Raw genomic sequence first — 23,895 nt, 5'->3', positions numbered from 1 at the left:
ATAAAATCCTATTTTAAAAATACATTAAAGCCAATATGAGGAAAACCAAGCAGGGAAAGGTCTATATATTAGCCAGTTTTATCCTGAGATTTAAGCCAGTTAACTTAATATGACACATTTCATAAAGTGACCAGTTTGCACATTGTGTTGAGGTCAAAATTTATGCACGCTTTGAAAAAATCTTTTTTTTTTTTAAGAACTACAAATTTTTGTATACCGCATGGCTTATTCTACGCTGGAGAGCATATTTCAGTAGATTTTTGGTGACCAGTCGAATAAGAGTACCATTTTATGAAAGCGTGTGTGAGAAAAAAAAGCAGAATGAAATTTATACAAGACAATATAAAATTATATTTTATAAAATAAAAATTACATTTTTTATGTGAATAAGGCATTTTCCGTTTTTATGTAACTAACAAAAACTATGACTATGTTCAAAAATAGTATGAAAGTTTTTCTGCACAATTTATCTACATTCTAACTAGCTAAAAACACATTAGAAGCATTACAAAATCTACTTCTACCTAAACATCCTCCATCTATAAACAAAGTTCACCAGAAAATAGTATTTTTCAAGGTCTTGTAAAGTAAATCATTCTTTTAAGCTAAAATCGTTGATTTAAAAAGAGCAGCTTATTCCACTACACATCTGCTTTTAATTCGAAAATTCATAGTGCCAGGCACAACAACTTTATTTATCCAACTTAACTAAGAGCAAAGCTTTAATAAAAACATCATGAGTTTTCTTTCTCCAGCTGACAAAAAAACTTTGTACATGCTGGTTACGGCTTGAAAGTTTCATATTCAGTTCAGCATGGAAATCTCTTCACAAGTCAGTCACAATAAATTTATCAGGGGGTAGTTGTACAATTTTTGTCAAGTTCTTATATCTTTGCTGTTTTATGACCTTAATAACAAATCTTCAAAAGTAAATATGTTGTTTATTATTTAAATTTTTGTTGCGAAAAACTATTGTGCAACGAAGTAAAGTATTATTTGTTTTTGTTTTTTTAACGATAACAAGCCACTACCCTTATTCGACTTACTTATGTTAAAATTATGGGGGTTGGATTATGTTTTTTTACGGTCACATGTTACCATTATTTATTTTTTCACCCCCTAATACAACAAGTAAGTCAAAGTGCAGCGAGATTAAATTAGGGGTATGCACTACAATTTTTACAGTGAGTTAAAGCAAATACTGAATATTGTGCCCCCTAATAAAACAACATGCGAAGTTACTCGCAGGATAATTAAGCAGCTTCTTACGTATTACGTCATATCATTGATGAATATGCGCCTAACTATATAATACATGCATGTGTGTATTATGTGTAGAAATTCTTTAGAAATTCAACCCAGAGCATATTACAAAAGCCACCCTGGAAGATTTTTGTGCTTAAGCAAAATACTTTTTTGAAATTGCAACAAGGCTTTTGACGAAAATTAAGTATGTCCAACCGACTAGCTTGACATACCCTAAATAAGCTCTTTTCTTTTGATGCTTTTTGAAACCTTAGCTTAGTAGTAGCCAGCCGGCTTGCTTGCTATTTATTACATAGCTATTTACTAAAAGTAGCCAGCTAGATAGCTGCATGTATTTAGATATAACAAAGTACTAAGTAAGAAAACAAAGTAAAAATCAAAAACAAAACAAGAAAGGAAGAGAAATTTCCCTTCGTTGTGTTCACGAAACGAATATTTTTGGAGTTTTTGTTTATATTTTTGCGCCAGTAATTATATCCTCCTTGGTTTTGTTCCTTATTTTATTATGCGTTTTGCTGATTCTGCATTACATCGGAACTTGACAACCCCGGGAAAACCTAAACAGTGAAGCTGACTAGTTTGCCTAGTTTAAAGGATGATTTTTCTTTAAAAAATTAAAGATGTATTTGAGATCAAGGGTTTCAGCATGACAGAAAATTTTATTAAAGATTACATCAGTGAAGATGATCTACTGGTAAGTAACTTCGTATTTGTTCCTGCAGGTATTTCTATAAAGTGGAAATTATTAAAAAAAACTGGTTTCATTTTGTTTTCTTTATTATTAGCTATAGATAGATAGATGTGCATATTTTACATGGCTAGCCTCGCAAATATCGAGGGATATACCCTGTCTATTATTTCCAGGAGGGGCCATGGCTTAGATGGAGAGTCCTAGAGTATTTAATGCTCATTTTGAGCGACGCAAACCCAATTAGGGCCCGCGCTCTACATACTAGACAACTCCCGGCAACATCCAACGGCCCACACAGTGTGCCATCTTCCCAATTTCCCTCACATGGCTTGGGTTAACTTGGGGCTATGGTAACATTCACTCGCCCATGTTGAATCGCCATCAAGAGGAATCGAACCCCGGTCTCCCGCACAGAGTACGAGAGCTATAACCACTAATCTACGGCGCCACAAGCTATAAGTTAGCTAGCTAGATAACTTGCAAGTGTTTCCAAAATTTAAAAAGTTTGGGGTCTATTACACATGTGCAACAGAAAATATAAAGAACAGACCACATTAATTAAAAAAATCCATCCTAAAAAAGAAAAATTCGCTTAGGGGCCTTCAAAAATATTTTTGTGGTCCGAATCTTTAGTGATATCATGCTAACGGGGCCCAAAAATTTTTTTCAAAGTCCCCTAAAAATTATCATTTTAAAAAGAATTAGAAGAAAATAGTTATAATTTATTTTCAGTTTCTCTTGGACCTTAGACCACCATCAAAAATATGTTGTGTTCATGTCCTGAAGATCCCGCAAAAATGAGTTGGGCGGGCGGGCGGGCGGGCTGGCGTATTTTTTCCTGGGATTTTCAGATCGGAGCAAGCAAATTCGTTCCCATGGCCAAGACAGTATAGCGCCACTCTACATCGTTTGTAGACCATTTTTAGCCGCCCTGTAAACTGTCAGTAGCCACAGGAGTTCCCTAAAGGAATTAATTTTTACTGAAATTAATTTTCACGAGTTTTTATCAATTTTGCATAAATCATTTCTGGCGAAAAAAAATTTTTTTTTGAAAAATATATATCTCGCAAAATTTTTTCCCGGTCTTTTCCCGACTTACCGATTCGGGTTTTTATTACCAGTCGGTCGGAGGACGCGAACACAACATATTTTTGATGACGGCCTTATGCTACCCAAAAAATCTTTAATCTTTATTAATAGCCATTTTACCCTGTGTGGGTCCTGCTATTTTTACCTACACAAACGTGCTCTTATACCCATTGTTCTAAAATAAATGGACAACTTTCCGCATGACGTATAGTTGTTCATAGATAACTTAATTTTTTACGCTTTTTATAGGTAGAAAATACTAAAGCTAGCAAACTGTCAAGTTAAATATTATCTTTTTTAGGCATTTATCAATGTTATGCTGGTTTTTTGGGTAATTACATGAATTTTTTCAAAACAATGACCTCGCCTGAAAAAGACCTGCACTTTTAACGGTGTATGTAGCTTATCGACACCCTTGTAGCAGAGCAACAGGACCTAACAAAATGGGGGGTACTGATAAGCCATATTTTTAAAGTTTAGCAGGCTCAAGCGCCACCATATCAGGGCAAGTTTGTGTAACTTCTAAAGTTTGTGTAACTTCTAAAGTTATTGGACATCTCTGTTCCAAATATTTGTCCATAGTCTCTAAGGAATCATTAACATAATATATTCCTTCCCTTTAGGCCATTTCTGGGAATATTCTTTAATTCTCCAACTAGCTGTTAAAAAATTTAAGAGAATCCTTGGGTAATCCAGTTGACGATTTGGAAAATCTAGACATTTTACCAATCACTATTGTTCTTAGCGTACAATGATCTGATTTCAAAACCGTTTTATGACAAATCATCTGCCTTGTGCTTGGCATTGCAGCGCCCTGTTGTTACTTATTTTGGAGATGAAAAAGCTTTACACAGACAATTAGAAATAAAGGTTATTTAAAACATCACTTTCCCCTTATTAAGATTTCGGATTACATCCGAGATCTTATTAAAACGGGCGGTATTTTTCTTCTTCTTCCTCTTCTTCTTCTTCCTCTTCTTCGACCTATTTTTTAAACGATTGCCGTAACGTCACAGCTTTTAAAGTCCGGCCTGAGCCCACAACTTAGTGCTACACCGGCCTTGTGCGTATCTTGACAATCGTAAATAATAAAGACTGTGCTACGCATTTGATCACAAATATTGTTGTAAACTGTTATTTTAATATTTCATAAGCTATGCTCGATACTTCTTTAAATTTTCGTTTCAATATGTTTTTAATGAGGTGGATTTTGTTCAACTAAACGGAGCTCTAGGGGTTAAGGTACGAATTGTACCTTTCGAGGGACAGAGTTCAAGCAAAGCGAAGTTTTTTGAAGCAAAGGGAAATATTTGGTTGGGTTAGTATAATTATTTAACTGCCTGAATTTCAGTTCTATGGACGTTTAAAATATTCTCTTTATTGTGTCTATGTTTTCACATTTTAAGATGAAAATATCATCACGTTTTCTAGCCATGTGTAAATCTGAAACAAATCAATTTTAAGATTTTGGCTGGCTACAAACGTAGGTTTCAAGGCAGCATCCTGCTTAAGCTGTACCTAGCCTTATTTATTCTTATTCTTTTAAAGTTTGGTATATCAGATTGGAAGAGGGTCATTAATATACCTCGTCCAACCCATGCTAGCATGGAAAACGGACGTTAAGCCGAGAATGATGATGAATGATGATATTGTTATTTATTTTTATGTTGGGGTTGTGGCTAGCTACCTCTTTAGCTACCTGGGTGAAGAGTAAAAGTAGCCAAATGCAGTTTGGCTTGCTAGCTAGCTACAACCAAATTTTTAATAAATATTTCTTATACTAAATGCAGTTTAGGTAGCAACTACAGTTCCTTACTCAACAAAATAAAATTGCTGGAAGATTTTTTTAGGTAGAGGGCGAAGTTGCAATAAATTTTTTATTTGCATAAGGGTATTGCATTTAAAGACTGCAATACCGTTTACCTGTACTAAGCCCATTGTTAGAAACAGATTATTTTCTGTTGTTTTGTTTATATTGAAGCTGTGATTTGACGCTTATATGGATATGCAACACAGTTTACCTGTATTAGCTAAGTGTTAACAGTGTGCATCCTGTGTTATTATGTAAACCGAAGTTACATCAAAGTTTTTTAAAAAGGGTATTACGCCTAAACGCATCGACAACATAATTTACCTGTACTAAGAGCTCAGTCCAATGTTAATGATGGCTGTTTCCTGTGTTTCTGTTTACCAAAGGTACATAGTTTTTTTAAAGCAAAGGTATTATACTTATGCGACATTGTTTGCCTGTACTAATTACTCAGCCTGCAGTAGTATCTTTTTTTTGAACTTTTAGCGGGAATGGTCTCTGAAAAATAATAAAGGTTGGCGGACTGTGTTTGCTCTATCAAAGGGTAGCAACGAGTTGTAAATTGTGTTTTTTTCAGCTAAAGTTGTGGAAAGTTATTTTTTGAAAATTTATTACACTGGAAATACCATAATGTTGCGCACCTACTTTTTTAAAATTATGTTACACTGTAAACACCATAATGTTCTGCCCTCCCCTTGAGTTATGACATAATATGCACCCTACTTTAATGTGTGGCACATTTTACAGTTCTTATTAATCGCTCTTCCAGGCATTTAACACAGGGTAACACAGTTACTTGTGGCTTAACCTAGTGTTTTGACTCTGGGTCCCCAGCTAATCTGAATATAAATACTACGGAATTGCATTTTGAATTTAGTCTCTTTTGTTAATTCTAAACCGGTGAAGTTAGTGATAAACTTTTTGTTCCTTTTGCCTACTTCTATTTCTTTTTTGGTTTTTAAACTTGTAGGATCCAACTTTATGGTTAAATCTTAGATATCTTAAACTTCATAACGATTTTAGTCATATCGCAGGTATAATAAAACATTTCCAAAAATCGCTACACATCATCGTCATCATTTCCAACTACAAGGTCAGCCACTCATCCACACCTAATTTTTTCATAGCGCACCAAATAACTTTACGTGCCACTCTATCAAAAGCTTTCTTTAAATCTACAAAGGCAAAATAAAGATTCTTTCTCTTTCCTAAATACTTTTCCTGAAGCTGTCTGAGTAAAAATCTGTAGTGCCACGCCTGGAACAAAACCAAATTGCATCTTATCTATATCAATTCTTTCTCTAAGTAACTTAGATAGATGTGCATATTTTACATGGCTAGCCTCACTAATATCGAGTGATATACCCTGTCTATTAAGTACGAGAGCTACTACGGCACCACTTATCAATCACTCTTTCAATAACTTTCATCACTTGATCAACCAACTTCAAACCTCAATAGTTATCTCTTTCTAATGCATCACCCTTACATCACCCTTGCCCTTGAAACAATTCACTATTACACTTGACTGCCACTCGCTTGGAATAGCACCATCCTTTATAATCTGATTAGCAAGACTTGTAATGAGCTCAACTCCAATATACACATATGCTTTTACCATCTCTGCAGCAATACCTGATACTCCTGCAGCCTTGCCAATCTTCAATTTCCTAATAGCCTCCATTACCCATTCTGTCTTGATCTGCATAGCTGGCCCTTCCACAACATCATCATCAGACAAATTATCCTCACCCCAATCAAACTCAGTGTTAAGCAACCTCGATAATAATTCTTCCAAGCTACCGTTTTCTTCTCCTCTGTGCTAGCCAAAACACCTTCATCATCACATATACACTTCTCACCTACAGCATCTTGATTAGTCTTCTTCATTTGCTCGGCTGTCTTGAATACCTCATTGCGCTGGTCTTCCCTTCTTAACACATCTGCAAATCTGTTTCTCTCTGCTTCTGATTTTGCCTTATACACTGCTGTACGAGCATGACGCTTTGCTTCTAAGTAAATATTTTTACTACCACCTGACTTCCACTCTTTCCAAAGTTTCCTCTGTTCCTTTATACACTGGTCAACCTCATTACTTCATCACCAGGTCTGTCTATGTCTAGCTGGTCCTTTCGTCCACCCACATTACAGATTATTTCATTCACTTGGTTTTTAACTATAAAAAACACCTCTGTTAAAGTAGAACCTTTGCAACCAGCTACATATAGCACTAGACAACTGATGCTATTTGCCCAATTAGAGAAAGACCTGAAAAACAATTTCCCAAATATTATTTCATAACGATTTTAGTCATATCGCAGGTATAATAAAACATTTCCAAAAATCGCTACACATCATCGTCATCATTTCCAACTACAAGGTCAGCCACTCATCCACACCTAATTTTTTCATAGCGCACCAAATAACTTTACGTGCCACTCTATCAAAAGCTTTCTTTAAATCTACAAAGGCAAAATAAAGATTCTTTCTCTTTCCTAAATACTTTTCCTGAAGCTGTCTGAGTAAAAATCTGTAGTGCCACGCCTGGAACAAAACCAAATTGCATCTTATCTATATCAATTCTTTCTCTAAGTAACTTAGATAGATGTGCATATTTTACATGGCTAGCCTCACTAATATCGAGTGATATACCCTGTCTATTAAGTACGAGAGCTACTACGGCACCACTTATCAATCACTCTTTCAATAACTTTCATCACTTGATCAACCAACTTCAAACCTCAATAGTTATCTCTTTCTAATGCATCACCCTTACATCACCCTTGCCCTTGAAACAATTCACTATTACACTTGACTGCCACTCGCTTGGAATAGCACCATCCTTTATAATCTGATTAGCAAGACTTGTAATGAGCTCAACTCCAATATACACATATGCTTTTACCATCTCTGCAGCAATACCTGATACTCCTGCAGCCTTGCCAATCTTCAATTTCCTAATAGCCTCCATTACCCATTCTGTCTTGATCTGCATAGCTGGCCCTTCCACAACATCATCATCAGACAAATTATCCTCACCCCAATCAAACTCAGTGTTAAGCAACCTCGATAATAATTCTTCCAAGCTACCGTTTTCTTCTCCTCTGTGCTAGCCAAAACACCTTCATCATCACATATACACTTCTCACCTACAGCATCTTGATTAGTCTTCTTCATTTGCTCGGCTGTCTTGAATACCTCATTGCGCTGGTCTTCCCTTCTTAACACATCTGCAAATCTGTTTCTCTCTGCTTCTGATTTTGCCTTATACACTGCTGTACGAGCATGACGCTTTGCTTCTAAGTAAATATTTTTACTACCACCTGACTTCCACTCTTTCCAAAGTTTCCTCTGTTCCTTTATACACTGGTCAACCTCATTACTTCATCACCAGGTCTGTCTATGTCTAGCTGGTCCTTTCGTCCACCCACATTACAGATTATTTCATTCACTTGGTTTTTAACTATAAAAAACACCTCTGTTAAAGTAGAACCTTTGCAACCAGCTACATATAGCACTAGACAACTGATGCTATTTGCCCAATTAGAGAAAGACCTGAAAAACAATTTCCCAAATATTATTTCCGGGGTTGTAGTTAAAAATGTTTGGATATACAAAGTGAATCTCCTTAGTTGTATGAAGCATTGAAAAATTAAAAAAACACAAAATTGTATCACTGTATGCTTGTACGTTGCTCCCATTATGAAGTTGTTAAGAATAACGCTGGTCGGGACATAGCTTGGTTATAACTCTCACATTTTGTGCCGGAGGTCAAAGTTCGGTTTTCCGTGTTGGCGATTTAATGGGTGAGTGTAACATTTGTAGCATACAACATCATTCGCATGGAACGCAATTTGTAAATTTGGGAATGGATGGGGATGCTGGGTAAAAAAAATAATCGAAGTAAGGCAGGACAGATATTGGTGCTGCCAACAAATTATAACATTATAATTAGACCAAAATGATTTTCCAAAGTGAAGAGGGTAATTAACACAGAATATGCGTGTTTTGGATGACCCTCACGATAGTATATGTCCTTGTTAATCATATATTGTGAGTCATTTCCAAGGCATGACCCAAATCTCTTTATGCATGAATTACATTCTCATTTCTTCTATTCAAGAGGTACATTTCCTTCCTAATTTATTTATTTATCCAACTAATTATTCATTTTTCCTTGTCTGTTTACTTATTTAATAGTTTTTTATCAAGCATGAAGGTTTCTCTTTTATAATGAAGGCACACTTTAACTTCACCATAAACAGATAATCACATGGCACATTTCTGGACACAATAAACATGTGCTATCTAAAAATCATGAGCTAAAGCTAGTATGGCTCAGCACATGTTACCAAGAAATAATAATTTGGCCAGTGCATGAGAGGGTGTACCAATGCTTTACAGGAGTCGCTCTTATTTCGCAAGTGTCATCAGGTTTCGCAACACATAAAAGAAAATAAGTTCCTGATGCAAACTACATAATAATTACATTCGATTTTCAGTAAGTTAGGCCATTATCACTAACTAAAATCATTCAGGCTACAGAAATACTGTGGTGCCATTCGATTTATAATAATAATCAAAAAAATTGTATAATGTATTAAAAAGAAGTCCAGAAGTTCTTTCTCCCGCACTGTCAATGTCGGGAGACACGTGCGATCACACGTGCATGTGCAGGCACACATGCAAAATTGTTTAGACAAATCATTACTTAGTATGATTTTTCACGTTGTATTGGGGCTAGACTTGTCATAAATTCGATGTATTGATCTCCTAAGACGATAACAAATGGTAATGGAGTACAAGTCCCATTGACCTACCTTCCCGATGGTGTACTTCATTAAGTTAATAGGCCACTGCTAACTGGCTTTATATGTTTCCAGATGGACTCATTAGGAAGTACGTTGTGCACATCCTATTTACAAACTGAAGGTCAGGGAATCAGTTGTTGTATATCACAGAAGTCACTGGTGACATGCTTCGAAAATGCTTGTCACCAAATGCTTGCACAGTTTAACATGAAGCAAAACTGTACAGGAGATGCATTTGTTAGAATCTTCGCAGAACATCTTTCCTCATAAAACCGAGGGCAGGGCTGGCTTATTGCCTGCTGTGTTGTGTGGGCAGTCTATATCGGGAATATTTTAGCACGTGTGCTTTCATTCGCACGTTTAGTTGAATATAGACATGCTATGATAAGCGATTTTTTTAGTGTTGTATATATAGTGAGCGTGAATTCTTATTGATGATAAGTTATTTATCATGCGCATGATACTAAACAAATTTGCTTACGTTCTGGAGAAGTTTGAGGAATATATCATCCTGGACTTCAGGCTCGTGTTTTAGTTTGAAAGCTACGATATACAAAAGTAGCATGATAAACCATTTATTTTTAAAGAAATATATACCCCTGTTTTAAAATACTTGATATAATGGTATTATGAACTACTGCTTAGCTTATGTGTTGAATAGAACAGGGGGTTCATCTTTTTTCGTATTCAAAGATATCTCAATCTACTTTAGATTAGTGATAATGGCCTACACTTCTGTGTATATCTTTTCAGTTGAGTGAATGCAACAGACACAACAAAATAAGAAATGATTAACAATAGGATTATGGTGTCAATTGGTATGCTTGAAGAAATACATGATTAAATATAGATGGAAGGTGTTAATCTCTTGATCGTAATGGTGTAATATATTTTATTCATTTAACAAGGGATTTTTTTTTTAATAAAAGCTTTATAAAAAATAATTTATTCGGAGAAACTTTCGATAGAGAAACTTTTTTGGATTTTTTGGATAAATTTTTGCGAATCTACAAATTAAAAAATTTCCGCGAGATAAGCTTTCGCGATTCGTGATTTTTTATGTTCTTATAAAAAATAACCTATATTTCTTATGATAGAAAAGTGTTTTTTAACGATGTAATTCTCTTTTTAATGGTATGTAAAAACTTCTATTATAAATTGGGTTCATCGTCAAAATCACAAAACAGATCAAACACATTTCTAGGCTCGTCTTCTTCTAGCTCCCACGCATCGTCGTCATCGTCTTCTTTGCCTGTAACTTGGTTATAAGCCATACATACATTTGAAACACCATCATTATTTCTAAGTTAACCAGCAATTTTTTTTCAAATTTTAGTGGATAAACTTTCGCGAGTCGACAATTTAGAAAGTTTGTGCTGAATAAACTTTCGCGAATGGCCATTTTAGAAAGTTTCGCGAGACAAAGTTTCGCGAAAAAAAGCCAAAAAACGCGAATTGTATTATCTGCTAGATTTATTGTAACATCTATAGTACTGATGATGATTTTCTACCGAAAAGATTTTGCTAAATATTTTTAAAATTGTTGTTGTGATTTCATTTTATTTCACTGCCAGATTTTCCGAGTATCTTCCTGTATATTTTTTCAATCTCTCTTATTTGTTCATTTTTCTTATGTAAAGAAAACTTAATTTAATGCTATTTTTAGATTTTCGAAGAAAAATACAACACAGAACTAAAAAATGGGCGTGTTTCCCCTGAAACTCAATTTGAATATGCATGGTGTCTAATCAGAACTCAATATAAGGATGATATTCAAAAAGGAGTGCTCCTGCTAGAAGGTCAAATTTGATTTTTTAGTTATTAAGTTCTAGCATATATTATATTGCATGTGTACGTCCAGTTTTATATTATGATATTTAATAAGAAGTTCAGTGGTGTATTATAACAAAGCGTTGGCAAAAATGTGACCTTCCAGTTTACATGTGTGACGAATTTTCTTGAAAAAAATTAAGGACTTGACATCAATGCCTTTATCGTGTCTCCATCGTTTTAAGCATTATTGTCTGTATTTTCATTAAAGATGTTTTTACTTGTATCTATTGTTTTTTGTTTGTATAATTTTAGGTTTATGTGCCAGCAATGTTGATCAGCGTGATTATCTTTTCTTTATTTCAACTGGATATTACAAGTTGGCAGTAAGTTTTTTCTCAACGTATACATAATTTATGTTTGCAAATTTTACTTTTTCTGTTTAAAGTTTTTCAAACTTTTCTCGTCAAATCTCAGGGGAAATTATATAAAACATTTGTGTCCAAGTTACAATTTATTGCATATTTAGTTGATATATCAACTAAATTCGCATTAAAGTTTGCGAGATCTTATTTAAAAAAAATTTCGCAAAAATTTCTTCCTATGAAATTTAATTCCCGCAAAGTAACACCACTGGATAGGAGAGAAAAATCATAGTAAACATACTGAGCGAGTGTGACAAAGTCATTAAACCACTTCCATGTTTTGAAAAACTGGTTATTGAAATAAGAATAAAAGGTATTGGTAAATTGGTCTGTGTAAGAAGGTCACCTGAGCATGATATTAGCCTCCATTTATAGAAGAAAACACATCAATGACTCTTATTTACTGATGCTTGTAAACAAAACTCTTTTTTTAGGAATATAGCAAAGCACTGAAGTATGTGAAACGACTGTTGATAATAGAACCAAGCAACCATCAAGCGAAAGATTTAGAAAATTCAATAGAGAAAAAAATGAAGTCGGGTGAGATATCTGAATTTGTTTTTGACAGGACTTTGTTAAATGGGACATTGCAACTTTTATCAGGCTTCCCGCTTAAGAAACTAGGGATAAGTAAACTTTTGTAAAAATATTATGGTATGGAGGAAAAAGGGGGCCAACAAAAACATTGTTGAAAAACGTTTTACATAAAGGCCAATATCCACACACTAAAAACGTTCCGCGGACCGGACTAAATCAAACCAAAATAAAGCTTTGCCCATGCTCATTGTTAGCTTATTACACAATCGAAACGGAAAAATCGTCCAGTCTGAGAAACCAGAAAAAAGTTGAAATGTTTTCAAACTTTTTTCTGGTCCGCGGAGTGACTAGCATTTTTGATCAATAACAAGCTACAAAAGAAAAATTAAGTGACATCAACAAACTACCGACGGCAGCTAGCACATGGTTTTCATCCACATTATGTTGTTGTTACCGTTGTAGCAACGTAGAAATGAATTTCAACGTACTGGAACAGAATGGAACGGGATGGAACAGATTTTATTCGTTATTCGGCCCGGTTCGCGGAACGTTTTCCATGTGTGGATATTGACTTTAATACACATTACTCGTTACTTTTTCCTAACAACTGAAAACGTTGCCTATATACGTTCTCCTCAAAAAAGTCCCTGTTGCCCAGTGTACTACTTAGCAGTATTCTACTGTAATTGGAAAAATATCCTCCTGTCCTGGCGTTGTTTCTTTTCGGGTGGGAAATTAAAACGAAAAAGGCGTTAATACGCCAACATTATCAAAAGCGAATGGACTACTTGATCTTTACAGAAAAGACGAATGTTTGTGTGACAAATATTTTGTGAATCCAAACAGCTATATACCAAGGAAAAATATTCATGATATAGGACTAAAAACCGCTGAGCTATGCCTTGAATGCTGTATTGTCTTCGGTGAGCGCTAAACTTGTTTTGTACGCCCATTGGCGTTTAAAGGGGCACTCCAGTGAAAAAAAAATATTTGAAAAAAATGTTATTTTTATAAGACAATACATAAATATGTCAAAATAAACCTTTTACAATCGTTAAAAATCTTTATTTATACCTTAATCGCGTCCGTAAACATCTTCAATTTCAAATAAATTTGCAAGGTCGCGTAAAGTCGAGAGGACTAGGTCCGAATAAATTAGCATACGTCACATCGTGCAAAAAGTCCGTGAGCTCAGCAGCACGCCTTCTAAAAGTTTTGTTTACTTACTGTTTACATTGTTCGTTGATAAGATGTCTTGTAATAATGACGAAGAATATAACTTAGAAAGCTCAGAATCGGATAATTCTCTTCATGAAAAAGACTTTACAAAGCTACAGCCATACGAATTTGAACCTCTTGTGTCTGACGAGGAAGAAGTTAGTAACGGTGTAGAAAATGACGAGGTTTCTTTTACTGATGCAGAGCCACGTACGGGTAATGCAAATTGGTGTGAATGTGGAAATTGTAGAGCAATGGAAACCGATACTGAAAGCGTGTGCTGTGTCGAGTCAAACGAAATTCCTGATGAGTTTTTCCAAGGTAGGTAGGATATATACTGCAAATATAATTTTTTTCTAAGCGAAATTTTCCTTTTTAAACAAATAAAAAATATATTTCATCGCTTTTCTTTTACATTCTTTTCGTCAAAAACTTTATCTTTTGCTTCAATAAAATAATCTTTCATCACTTTTTTTTTACTTCACAAGCCAATTTATTTTTATTTCACGGTTCAACAATCTAATTCCTCCGCATGCGCTTTTTTTTGCACACAAATGCAAAGAAATCTTATGTAATGTTACATTTTCTCCGTGATGGAGAACATTGAAATGCGTGATCGAAAGATCGAATAAGGTTCGTGTGGAAATGATAAGTTAGTAAAACGGGGGTATAAATATTGTATAATTGAAAATCACTCTTATCATAGGTCATAAATGCGTTACAGAAGCTGCTGATTTTCAAGTGGTTGTTTTGACAAAAGCTGTTTTAGAAACTGCGTTATCTGCATTGCATGATTTGAGAGGAGACACTTTAGAATTAAAAAATGAGTAAGTAGCTCAACCTCGTTTCCAAGCCCTTCTTTTGTCCGAGAAAAAGAAGGTAAAAAACTGACAATAATGCCTCCCTTATTTTTCTATATAGATCTTATCGTTACGCTGGTTATAAACAGTTCACTTGGTGGATACACAGTCGATTGGGAAAAGGGGTGAGAAGAGTGATTCCTTCTTGTGTAGTATGGGCAATTCGAAGAAAATATCCGGCAGAAGATGAAAAATATGTTTTATTCAAAGAAAGTTGAATAAAAATAAAAAAATAAAAAAGTCACGTTTTAAATCTTGTCCTGATGGCTTTAATGGCATCGCTTTTGTCGGGTTTTTCAACCTCTGTTATTCTTTCAGCAATTTCTCCTGTTTGTGGTAACTTATCTTTTTCGTTGTCGATTGGTTCCAAAGTAGCCGTCATTAATTCTGCTAAATACGCCTTTTCTTTCTTCTCGGTAATTTTTTTTACGACCCAGGATTGTGTTACTCGTGAAAAGACTTGTTTATAGCGGAGTACTCCTTTTTTGGTAACAGCCTGTTCACAATTAGTCCCCGAGTTAAAATCAAGGACAGCCAGCTGCGTGCGCGCGATCATACCTTCCATGCTGAAATGAATACGTTTCGGGCAATATTTGGTAAGCAAAGAATGGAATACCTCTAGGCTTCCCGTATGGCAAAAGTGCGCCAAATAGTTCACTTTGTGGTCACGCAGCTTATTTAGTAGCGTTACTAATCCCCACTTCTCCATTCGACTAGAATTCCCTGCAGTTCTAACATGAACAACTTGAAAGTCGATGATTTTATTGATGTCTACGCTCATTAGAGTGTACGTACCATACTTTGCACTGTAACCTGGAGAGTCACTTCGCCCATCACCAATCAAATTCCCTTCTTTCGCAGCGCACTCAGAATAAATGTTATTTCGATATTTTTTATAAAAAGTGTTTAATTTTGGAAAAAGAACGGACCTTTGAATATCATAGAAGGTGGACTTAGAGATAAACTGAAGCCTCAAAATACTCATCATTTCGGCAATGCGGGCGTATGTGTTTCCGGAATACAATATGGCTGCAGAAAGTAATAAGTTCCCTGCTGCTCTTCCATTTACGATAGGTTGAGACTGCCAGCTGAAAACATGTTTATTTGGACAAATACTAGTAACAATGATAAGAGTTCCACGTTTTACCACACGAGTAATGCACGTTTTTTGTAAACACGTGAAACAAATTTGAAATAATGTCAACAGACAAGACCAGAAAACAAGAAATTGTGCGTCGCTTTTGAGCCCTGGGTTACATTCAGCAGTGTCAAAAGACTCTTCTTCGCTGATATTTTCATCATAACTGTCGTCGATGTGAATTTGTAATTGCGGTGAGTATAAAGAATCATCAGAAGGGCACTCATCACCAGAGACGATATCATGATCACTTTCCATATTTGCATTCAGCAAGAATGTCACGTCAGCTTGCGGAGGAAAGGATAGGTCGGTGTTAGTAGACTTACATCGTCCGTGCGGAAGAGTAAATTTCACTTTTAAAACATCCTTCGTTGGTTGTATCTCAGGATGAATTGCCTCTAAGGGATCACATTGTGTTCTAACGGACCTGGTAAAAGTATTGGCACCAACCGATTTCTCTACCGTTTCCACAATTGCACTAACGCCTTGTTCCTTAACCAATGAAATTATTTCTTGTTCAGCGTATACTTCAAGGTCAACATCATCCTCCACACTTAAAGCCTTTGCAACACACTAGAAAAAAAATGATCAGAATAACTTCCAAGAAAAAAGACAGGCACAACTCACATTTTGGCAATAGCATAAATTTTAAAAACACACTTGTTTTTTAGCGAAAGTTTCCAATCTTTTGATGTCGATTCTCTTGAATTTTCAGGCTTACTAAAAGAAAAAATTGTTGGAACAGCATCCTCGGTCAGCTGTCTCTTTCTTTTGATACCAGTAAGTTCAGCCTAAATAAACAAAGATTAGAAGTAGCGCCGATGAAATGATGCTAATAAAATGGGCACATTTACCCCCTGAAAATATTCGGCAGGTCCTTCCATCAAAAAGCTTCTTTTTTGAAAAACAAAGAATAGAAACTTACGAGCGCTACGAAAGATACATGTCTAACTAGATAACTTTGTATTGGAAATTGGTATAATGTTCTTTTATAATATAAATATGTAGAAAACGTTATTTGGTTGTGTTGTGGATATAAGTACAAATAATGAAATGAAGAAGAAATGAGAAACTTTGATCGCGTTGACTAGCTAAAATGGCATTTTTACGAAGTGGCAATATTTTAATATGGAAGATTATTACCTGGAGATCCCTTTTAAAAGAACTATCTGTGAAGTGCGACGAACAAATATAAAAACTTCGATCGCTTGGTAGATCACCTGTACGACGTATTTTGTTTAGCCATTTTTGTCTGAGTTCTTTCTTTTTCACAGACGGGATTCTGTGAAAACTGACTTCTTTACACTTTTCTGATCGATTGGTACATCCAAACGCAGAGCAACTAACCATTTTTTAAAGATTTAAACGTAATTTACATACAAAAAGCGATTTAAATGTAAGCCAGAGGTCTTAACATGAACGTTCTCTGCGCTCGCTTAAACTTTCTGCACGATGTGATGTCATTGTTTATAATCGGGTCCAGTCCTAAATGAAATCGCGCCTGTCTGTTTTTTTATAAGAAAAAAATTGAATATGCGAAGGCTAGTACAACGATTTTAAATAAGGAAAACAAGTGAAGTAAGTTTTTTTTGATTTCTTATGCTTTTCTGAGTACGTATAAAACAAAAAAGAAAAAAGTGATTTTTACTGGAGTTCCCCTTTTATTAAAGGCGTTTATTAAAGAGAATACAGCATAGTCGTGTCTGACATCTTTGAACGCAAAACCATAAATGTTGAGGATATTTTTCCATCAATTAATTTACGGATAATACTTCGTTTTTGTTCACACAATCTATATCATGAATTTATTTTTCCTTCTTCAGATGGTATTTTGGGAATGGCTATGGTTGGTGGTGCAGCCTTAGTTGCTGCATTAGTTGGCGCCGCTTTCGTCAAACGTGGTGGAAGTTGAATTTTTCAAAGAACGTTATAGCAAATTCGGATTATCAATATTTTTAGAAAAAGAAATTCGAATTTCCTATAGAAAGTGTTTATGTTTTGCAATATAGAATGTTTTATATTATTATGGAGGAAATGAATAAGCCCACTCATTTTATTTTTGTTCTGCGTTCTACACGCTTCATTCAAATAAATTGTCCTTTTTTTTATTTCGCTACAGATGCACTAAAGGGTGTTGCAATCGCCGGAGGTGCACTTCTTGGTGGCTTTATCGGTGTCGTCGGAACGGCTGCTTATCTTGGTTATAAATTTGTAAAAAGAAATTAATTGTTCATAATAAATACATTTCTTGTTATTTTTTATTATTGTTATTGTTTTTGGAACTATCTACTACTTTTGTTTCCATTAATACTACTCATGGTTGAATAATAAATATATACAAGCGAGTTTATTCTAGGCTACGTTTCGGTAGCTACAGCTATCTATTTCTTTTACCGAAAACAGCCAATCACTTTCAATTTGAGTTATGTTGAAACGATTATTCAGGAAATGGACGGAAAATAAACTGCGTGTCTAAGTTCTCTAATTTGTCGTATTTTAAAGCAGAAAAGCGCACTTGGGTTAGGAATACTTCTTAGAGTACTTCAAATTGTTAGGGTAAATACAGCCAAAACGGTAAACTAACTTTGAAAATCAATTACGCATAAATGCACCCAAATTTTACAGGCCCTAAGTATCTAAATTTTAAGATGATCATGAAAATAGGAATAAAAAAATTGAGGTCAACATTTATTAGGAAATAATTTTTAGAAAATGTATGTACAGTTAACTTCCGGTGACTCGAGCCGATGATTTCGACTTAACGAATGTTCAAGTTAAATGAACTCCCTTTTTGAAAGGTGGGGCAAGAGCAACCTCGTGTCCAGGACTTGTTAGGCTTTTTTATTTAGACGGCCTAAACAAGTTGTTCAGGCGGTCCAAATATAAAAGGCCTAAAAAGTCCTAGGCACAAGGTTGGAACAACAGTTATCGGAAAAAGGTAGCGATGAAAAAGGCATGCAAGTCCCTTGTACATTGAATTTTCCTTAACAGACAACATTATCTATTTATATTAATTCAGGAGTTAAAAAAAACTAAAAACAAATAATAAAATCTGACACTTATCTAGTCTGTGATTTCCTTTTTTCGAGTAAAAAGTTTGAGTTATCCGACGAATGGCGATGAGGGACGACAAATGGGTCGAGTTAACGAATGTTCGAGTTATCCGCGGTTCGAGTTAACAGAAGTATTTTGTCAGAAAGTATTACCGAAAGTTAAACGGACCAAAGAAAATAATTAGAGATGATTAAAATTCGAGTTATCTGGTGTTCGCGTTGACTGTATTTCAAAAAGTCAGTTGTACCAAGTCGCTACAAAAACAATTTCACTTTAACACTTCTTTTAGGAATTGTGGTTGTCAGAACTAATTTTTAGGCGTAAAACTAAAAACAGTTTCTTCGCTAGGGTATACAACATAGTATTTTAATGTTTTATTTTTCCATTCTCTTGTAAAACAATAAACACTAGTTATTTAAGGCTTATTGATCAATAAGATTCGTGATACTTTTAAAATATCGCAAACATTACGCACCAAACATTGCTCCCAAACTTTGCACTGGCCTCTATTCCGTCAGCTATAACTGAAGCGTTTTTTAAAATTTTTTAAATCTATCGTCACAATTTGAAAAATGGGTTTTAAATATTTGTCGACTCATAGTAACGAAATTTTAATTAGGACCGACGAAAAGGTCAAAAACGATTCCCTTTTACGTACCTCTTTCAAAGATGTTCAAACTTTGTACAATGTGAACGGCTCGATGCAAAAGAAACTTGGAAAGACCTGGGGACGCGGTTGGAATGTGTTCTATCCGCTAAATTTTATAGCTACTCGCACAACATCATCCCCAGGGCATCTTGTATCTTTTGTGTTTGTCTCGCTGTCCCGATATAAAAAAGAGGCAACAGGTGCTAGGAACGAGGTTGCTTTTTGCAGTAAAAATATCGTTTTTTGCAAAAGCTATTACTTAAAACTTTGCTCTTAGAGACCCAAAGATGAAGGGTCAAAAGTATATTTTAGTAAAAAATTCCTGGAGAGAAGAATAAGATACAGAATCTACCAGTTACAATGCTGAGTCCTTGTAATCTTATTTGTCAACTACTTAAAGCTCTGAAAGGGAGCGGGATTACAGAGGATAGCGCTGGGCGGGGAAACCAGTCCCAATATTAAAGCTAAGCATAAATATAAAGCGTTTGTATGATGTCACATCAAACGTTGCATGCGTTCACACAGCAAGCGATTTTTTTCATTTTAAACTTTGATGCATTTTTGAATAAAAGTGGAGTAAACTAGACACTGAAACGAATTTTTTTTTTGCTTTTGAAATGAAACTTTTGTAACGGCTGCATCACAGTCGACGGCGGAAAATAATTTTCGCCCTCTAATATATTAAAAAGTTTCTTTCCATTTAAAAGTTAGAACATTTATCCGCCATGTAAAATCTGCAAATCAGCATATTCATGTTGTGCTATTTACGTTAGGGAGAAATGTTGAAATTCGTTGCACAGAATACACAAGAGCAGGTGGAAAGCCGGAACCATCACAACATTCAATTTCCCAGCGCACTCATTTACAAGGTCAGTTTTTTTAAATGCGCCAGTTGGAGAGAACAAGAAAGAATTTGAAGGCAAGTTATATTGGCCCGTTAGCGGGTTTTTTTTCGCTGATCAGCACCAAAAGCATTTTCGGATGGTCACGTATGTAGTCATACAAGTTAGTTCGGCGCAAGCTATTTGTTTTGCGCACCTTTTGAAAGAAATATTCCGCGCAAATCAAATGTTGCTTTTCCATCCAGTGCACCTTTTAACTGCAGACCTATTTTTTTGATAGAATCTTTTCAAAAGTATTCTTCTCTGAAATGAGTAAAAACAATAACATTGAATATTCGAAAACATCTATATTTATATTCGTATTCATAAACATAATCACACGTAACCAGCATAAAATATAAAAATGTTATAATTTCGGGTTGTATCCAATTATTGATCGCCTACCGATCATTTCACCAATGTAAAACCAGAAAGCTACTTCAACTACAACTAATCCCTTGGCGGCAAACTGATTCACGGTCATTTCTGACACCCGTTTCAAACTTTCTCCACTGATGATATCATTTTTCACTACGTTTGCTTGATGCAGAAACTCATTGGGAGCAGGTGGAGCAAGTTCGACGGATGCATTTTTGGCAAAATTTTGTGCCTTGGGTTTCAAGACTCGACCAAATTTGGTAACAGCATCTAGAAATAATTTATGTAACTATAATGGTGCAAATTTATATCTGCGGAGAAAGTGTACATATAATAATAATTTATAATTTAATATAAATTGTTGGGTATTGCACACTCCGCAACATAGGCACTTTCACACAATTTTATTTCTCTTAATCTAGCATTTTTCTATTAGTCAGATATTATATACTTGTTTTATCATTCTTGATCAACTTAGATTAACAAATGCTTTATTGAAATGTGTGCCTCTGACCCTATGTCTATATATGCACATTTAATACTCAAATTTGCCTGGACATTGCCTGCAACTCTTTACAAGCACTTCTAAATTCAGAAGAATTGTCAAAAACTTACAGAAGTCACAAAAACTAATTTTCCTAAACTTAATCCAATTACAGTAACTAACTTTGAACAGTTAATCCATATGGGAAAGTTTTTTAATGAGAAGCTTATAGAAATAAGGAAACTAATTTGCACACAATAGGCATGCAAGCACTTTTGTAAAGGCAAAAAAACCAGGACTCACACAGGGTAAAATGGCTATTCAAGAAGATTAAATATTTTTGGGTAGCATAAGATCCAAGAGGAACTGGAATTAAATTTAACTATATTTTTCTAATTCTTTCTAAAAAATCTCCCTAATTTTAGGCAAATAATTTCTTTTTTGGATGGATTTCTTTGACTACTGTAGTCTGTTGTTTATATTTTCTACCTATAGAAATGTTTGCACACGTGCAAAAAAACTGCAAACTTTTAAACTTTTGTGAACATTGAAAAGTCATCTACTTGCTAGGTGAAGCAAAGTAATTATCAGTCTATTTTTTCACACAAAGGTAGCCATTCCACGGGACCCGTTGACGTCATTGAAAAAATGCATTATATTTCATAAACCAATATAGCTTTTCTTGTGCTTTTTGCTGGTATATAACATGGCAAACCTGAATAATCCGATTTTCAGCTACTTTTCATTCATCTAAACCAAATATGTTTTTTCGCGCAGAACACGATTAGTTGGTAGTAAAGAATTTCAAGCAGGAAGCCTACCTGGATTCCTTTTTTCAATCTTAATTCCAGTTTTATGATTTAAGAAACAAGAACACATTAGTAAACTTCGTTTTAGTCATCTCATAAAATTATACACCTAATTTAATATTCAAATCTTTTGTCAACTTAAATTTTTAAAATTTGCAGTGCAATGTCTTCTTTATAATTTCATCTTTTTTTCAGTAACCTCGATAATATATCTAACTACATACAAAATTTTAAAGCTTCATCATAACTCTGAGTAATGACAATTTCATTATACACCTACTCCCTCTAAAATAGCATTATTAAAATGGTGCCACTATTGCTAATTTATCTAGCTATAATTTATATACTCAATTGTCAAATTTTAGTCAATTTCCGAGATATTCAAACATACATAACTTTTGAACTGTTTATCGTAGAGAGTTGAGTGACCTCTCATTTTTTTGTCTCACTGACCTCTTTTCAAAAGGGACCATCAAAAAAAATTTTGGGTCACTTTAGCGGGTTATCACAGCTAAGGGGGGAGGGGGTCTTTATCTACAAAACACGCCCCTGAGCCTCCCAAGATTTATCTGAATGTTTGTATTCACGAACAGAAATTCGCTAAAAAAGGGGGAGGGGGACCAAATCTTAGTGGCGATATTCCGATAACAGGGCCTGAAAAGAATTTTCGAACACCCCTAAGACTTGTTTTAATAGCATTGTTAAAACTTCATTTTTGTGTGTGGAATAGCTAACAAAAAGGCATTCTTAGGACTTAAAATGAATTCAAATAAATCAGAAGGCATCAATCTACACTTGATAGTAGTTTATAACCTCAACAATGTTTCCATGAGAAGAAATGCACAGAAAAGACCTCTCTTCACAAAATCCTAGCACCTTTTTTTCCTGCTACGCAAATGCCAGAGTCAGAGAGCTTTTACCGCTAAAAAGTAAACAACGGAACTCATCTATGATAAACTTCCTGCTTATGTAGTTAATTTCCGATATGAAAGTAATCACCTATTTTTGTGAATTAGACTGTTGGTGGTTTGTTTGGGTAAGACCACCGTCGAAAATATGTTTGATTAGCGTCATTTCTAATTACAAAAGTGAGTCGCTCGGTCGGTCGGATAAAAAATTTTCCCGAAAAATTACAAAAATACTATATTTTGCAGCCATATTTTGTTATTCGTTTTAAATGTACGCCAGAGCCTCCGTTTCAAGTTCAATTTTTGTCAGTCAATGTCGTTCCCATGGTTTTCACTTGTAATGCTGTATAAATGCGAAACAGAAAAATATAGGACTGAGTATCGCAGCGCAGTCCCCTATATCGAAATAATTCAGAGGACCGCTGAAAAGGTATATAAATGGTGGATTTTGTTGCGTGTCGAAGATTGTTCATGGATTGTTTGGTTTATTTTTTACAAATTTACTGACTCCCTGACTCGACTTTAGCCTTTCAAAGTGAGTCGGTCGGGTGACGCTAACCAATTATATTTTTGAGGGTGGCCTAAAGAGAAAAAGATGTTAATTTGTCTGCAAATTTAATTTCTTGACATTTAAAATCTTGTCCAGCTATATCCGAGATGCAACAAAGCAAGTAAAGGTAAAAAATAATATTACTTATGCCCCTGTTTCCAACACGAACTAAGATTCCAGGCGAAACAGCAGATAGTGCAGCAGTTGCTTGTTGAGCAAGTTGCACAGCTTTCTGCGCCATCTTGAATAAAAACGAGTAAACTTGTGCAGCGCGAGAGCAGCTCTGTAGACAATCTGCCGTGTAAGGCCTGGATTTACTACAAGAAAATCTCTGTGTTTACTACAAAAGTATTTTTATCGCATTTTAGCGAGTTTTAGAATTTTAGCAGCTAAAGTATTGATGAAAAATAAAACAAAAAAACGGATTTAATTTTAAGCATTTAAAAATTCAAAAGATATCAGACGACACTATAATCATGCGTACAACAAATGATTCCAGGAAACTCGCATAATGAAGATGTAGCCTTAGTTACCCGCGTAATTAACAATAGAACCCGCGTTTTAAAA

The 23,895-nt window shown here is 34.9% G+C and overlaps 3 protein-coding genes across 4 annotated transcripts; 2 read left to right on the top strand and 1 right to left on the bottom strand.

The window, feature by feature from the left end:
• The first annotated feature begins 1,794 nt into the window (after positions 1-1,794).
• On the top strand, positions 1,795-17,874 carry LOC130635593 (mitochondrial fission 1 protein-like). Of its 2 annotated transcripts, none has more exons than XM_057444956.1 (5): positions 1,795-1,960; positions 11,334-11,466; positions 11,753-11,823; positions 12,297-12,402; positions 17,735-17,874. In XM_057444956.1, exons 1-5 carry the CDS (start codon positions 1,913-1,915, stop codon positions 17,839-17,841), a joined length of 465 nt encoding a protein of 154 aa, XP_057300939.1. In that variant the 5' UTR covers positions 1,795-1,912; the 3' UTR covers positions 17,842-17,874. The 2 variants fall into 2 exon arrangements, with proteins under 2 accessions (XP_057300939.1, XP_057300940.1); XM_057444957.1 differs by having other exon boundaries at positions 1,797-1,960; positions 17,439-17,874.
• Positions 13,650-14,695, top strand: LOC130635592 (P2X purinoceptor 7-like). The gene is made up of 3 exons (XM_057444954.1): positions 13,650-13,938; positions 14,324-14,444; positions 14,539-14,695. The coding sequence occupies exons 1-3, from the start codon at positions 13,650-13,652 to the stop codon at positions 14,693-14,695; spliced, it is 567 nt and encodes a 188-aa protein (XP_057300937.1).
• A 2,613-nt stretch (positions 17,875-20,487) lies between the features above and the next one.
• Positions 20,488-23,631, bottom strand: LOC130635594 (ATP synthase subunit g, mitochondrial-like). The gene is made up of 2 exons (XM_057444958.1): positions 23,473-23,631; positions 20,488-20,847 (listed from the first exon to the last, which is right to left on the bottom strand). Exons 1-2 carry the CDS (start codon positions 23,567-23,569, stop codon positions 20,567-20,569), a joined length of 378 nt encoding a protein of 125 aa, XP_057300941.1. The 5' UTR covers positions 23,570-23,631; the 3' UTR covers positions 20,488-20,566.
• Between the last annotated feature and the right edge of the window lie 264 nt (positions 23,632-23,895).

Source organism: Hydractinia symbiolongicarpus, chromosome 3, assembly GCF_029227915.1.
Source record: "Hydractinia symbiolongicarpus strain clone_291-10 chromosome 3, HSymV2.1, whole genome shotgun sequence".
Lineage (NCBI taxonomy): Eukaryota > Metazoa > Cnidaria > Hydrozoa > Anthoathecata > Hydractiniidae > Hydractinia > Hydractinia symbiolongicarpus.
Note: the sequence above shows the minus strand (reverse complement) of the source record. Positions and strands in the feature narration are given on the sequence as shown.

What these genes read in the sequence shown, in the direction of transcription:
- LOC130635592 (XM_057444954.1), top strand. Translation starts at nt 13,650, where the DNA reads ATGTCTTGTAATAATGACGAAGAATATAACTTAGAAAGCTCAGAATCG. An exon ending in TCCTGATGAGTTTTTCCAAG is followed by an intron (nt 13,939 to 14,323) that starts GTAGGTAGGATA and finishes CTCTTATCATAG; the next exon opens with GTCATAAATGCGTTACAGAA. An exon ending in ACTTTAGAATTAAAAAATGA is followed by an intron (nt 14,445 to 14,538) that starts GTAAGTAGCTCA and finishes TTTTCTATATAG; the next exon opens with ATCTTATCGTTACGCTGGTT.
- LOC130635594 (XM_057444958.1), bottom strand. Translation starts at nt 23,569, where the DNA reads ATGGCGCAGAAAGCTGTGCAACTTGCTCAACAAGCAACTGCTGCACTA. An exon ending in TGTTGGAAACAGGGGCATAA is followed by an intron (nt 20,848 to 23,472) that starts GTAATATTATTT and finishes AATTATTTCTAG; the next exon opens with ATGCTGTTACCAAATTTGGT.
- LOC130635593 (XM_057444956.1), top strand. Translation starts at nt 1,913, where the DNA reads ATGACAGAAAATTTTATTAAAGATTACATCAGTGAAGATGATCTACTG. An exon ending in TCAGTGAAGATGATCTACTG is followed by an intron (nt 1,961 to 11,333) that starts GTAAGTAACTTC and finishes TGCTATTTTTAG; the next exon opens with ATTTTCGAAGAAAAATACAA. An exon ending in CTGGATATTACAAGTTGGCA is followed by an intron (nt 11,824 to 12,296) that starts GTAAGTTTTTTC and finishes CTCTTTTTTTAG; the next exon opens with GAATATAGCAAAGCACTGAA.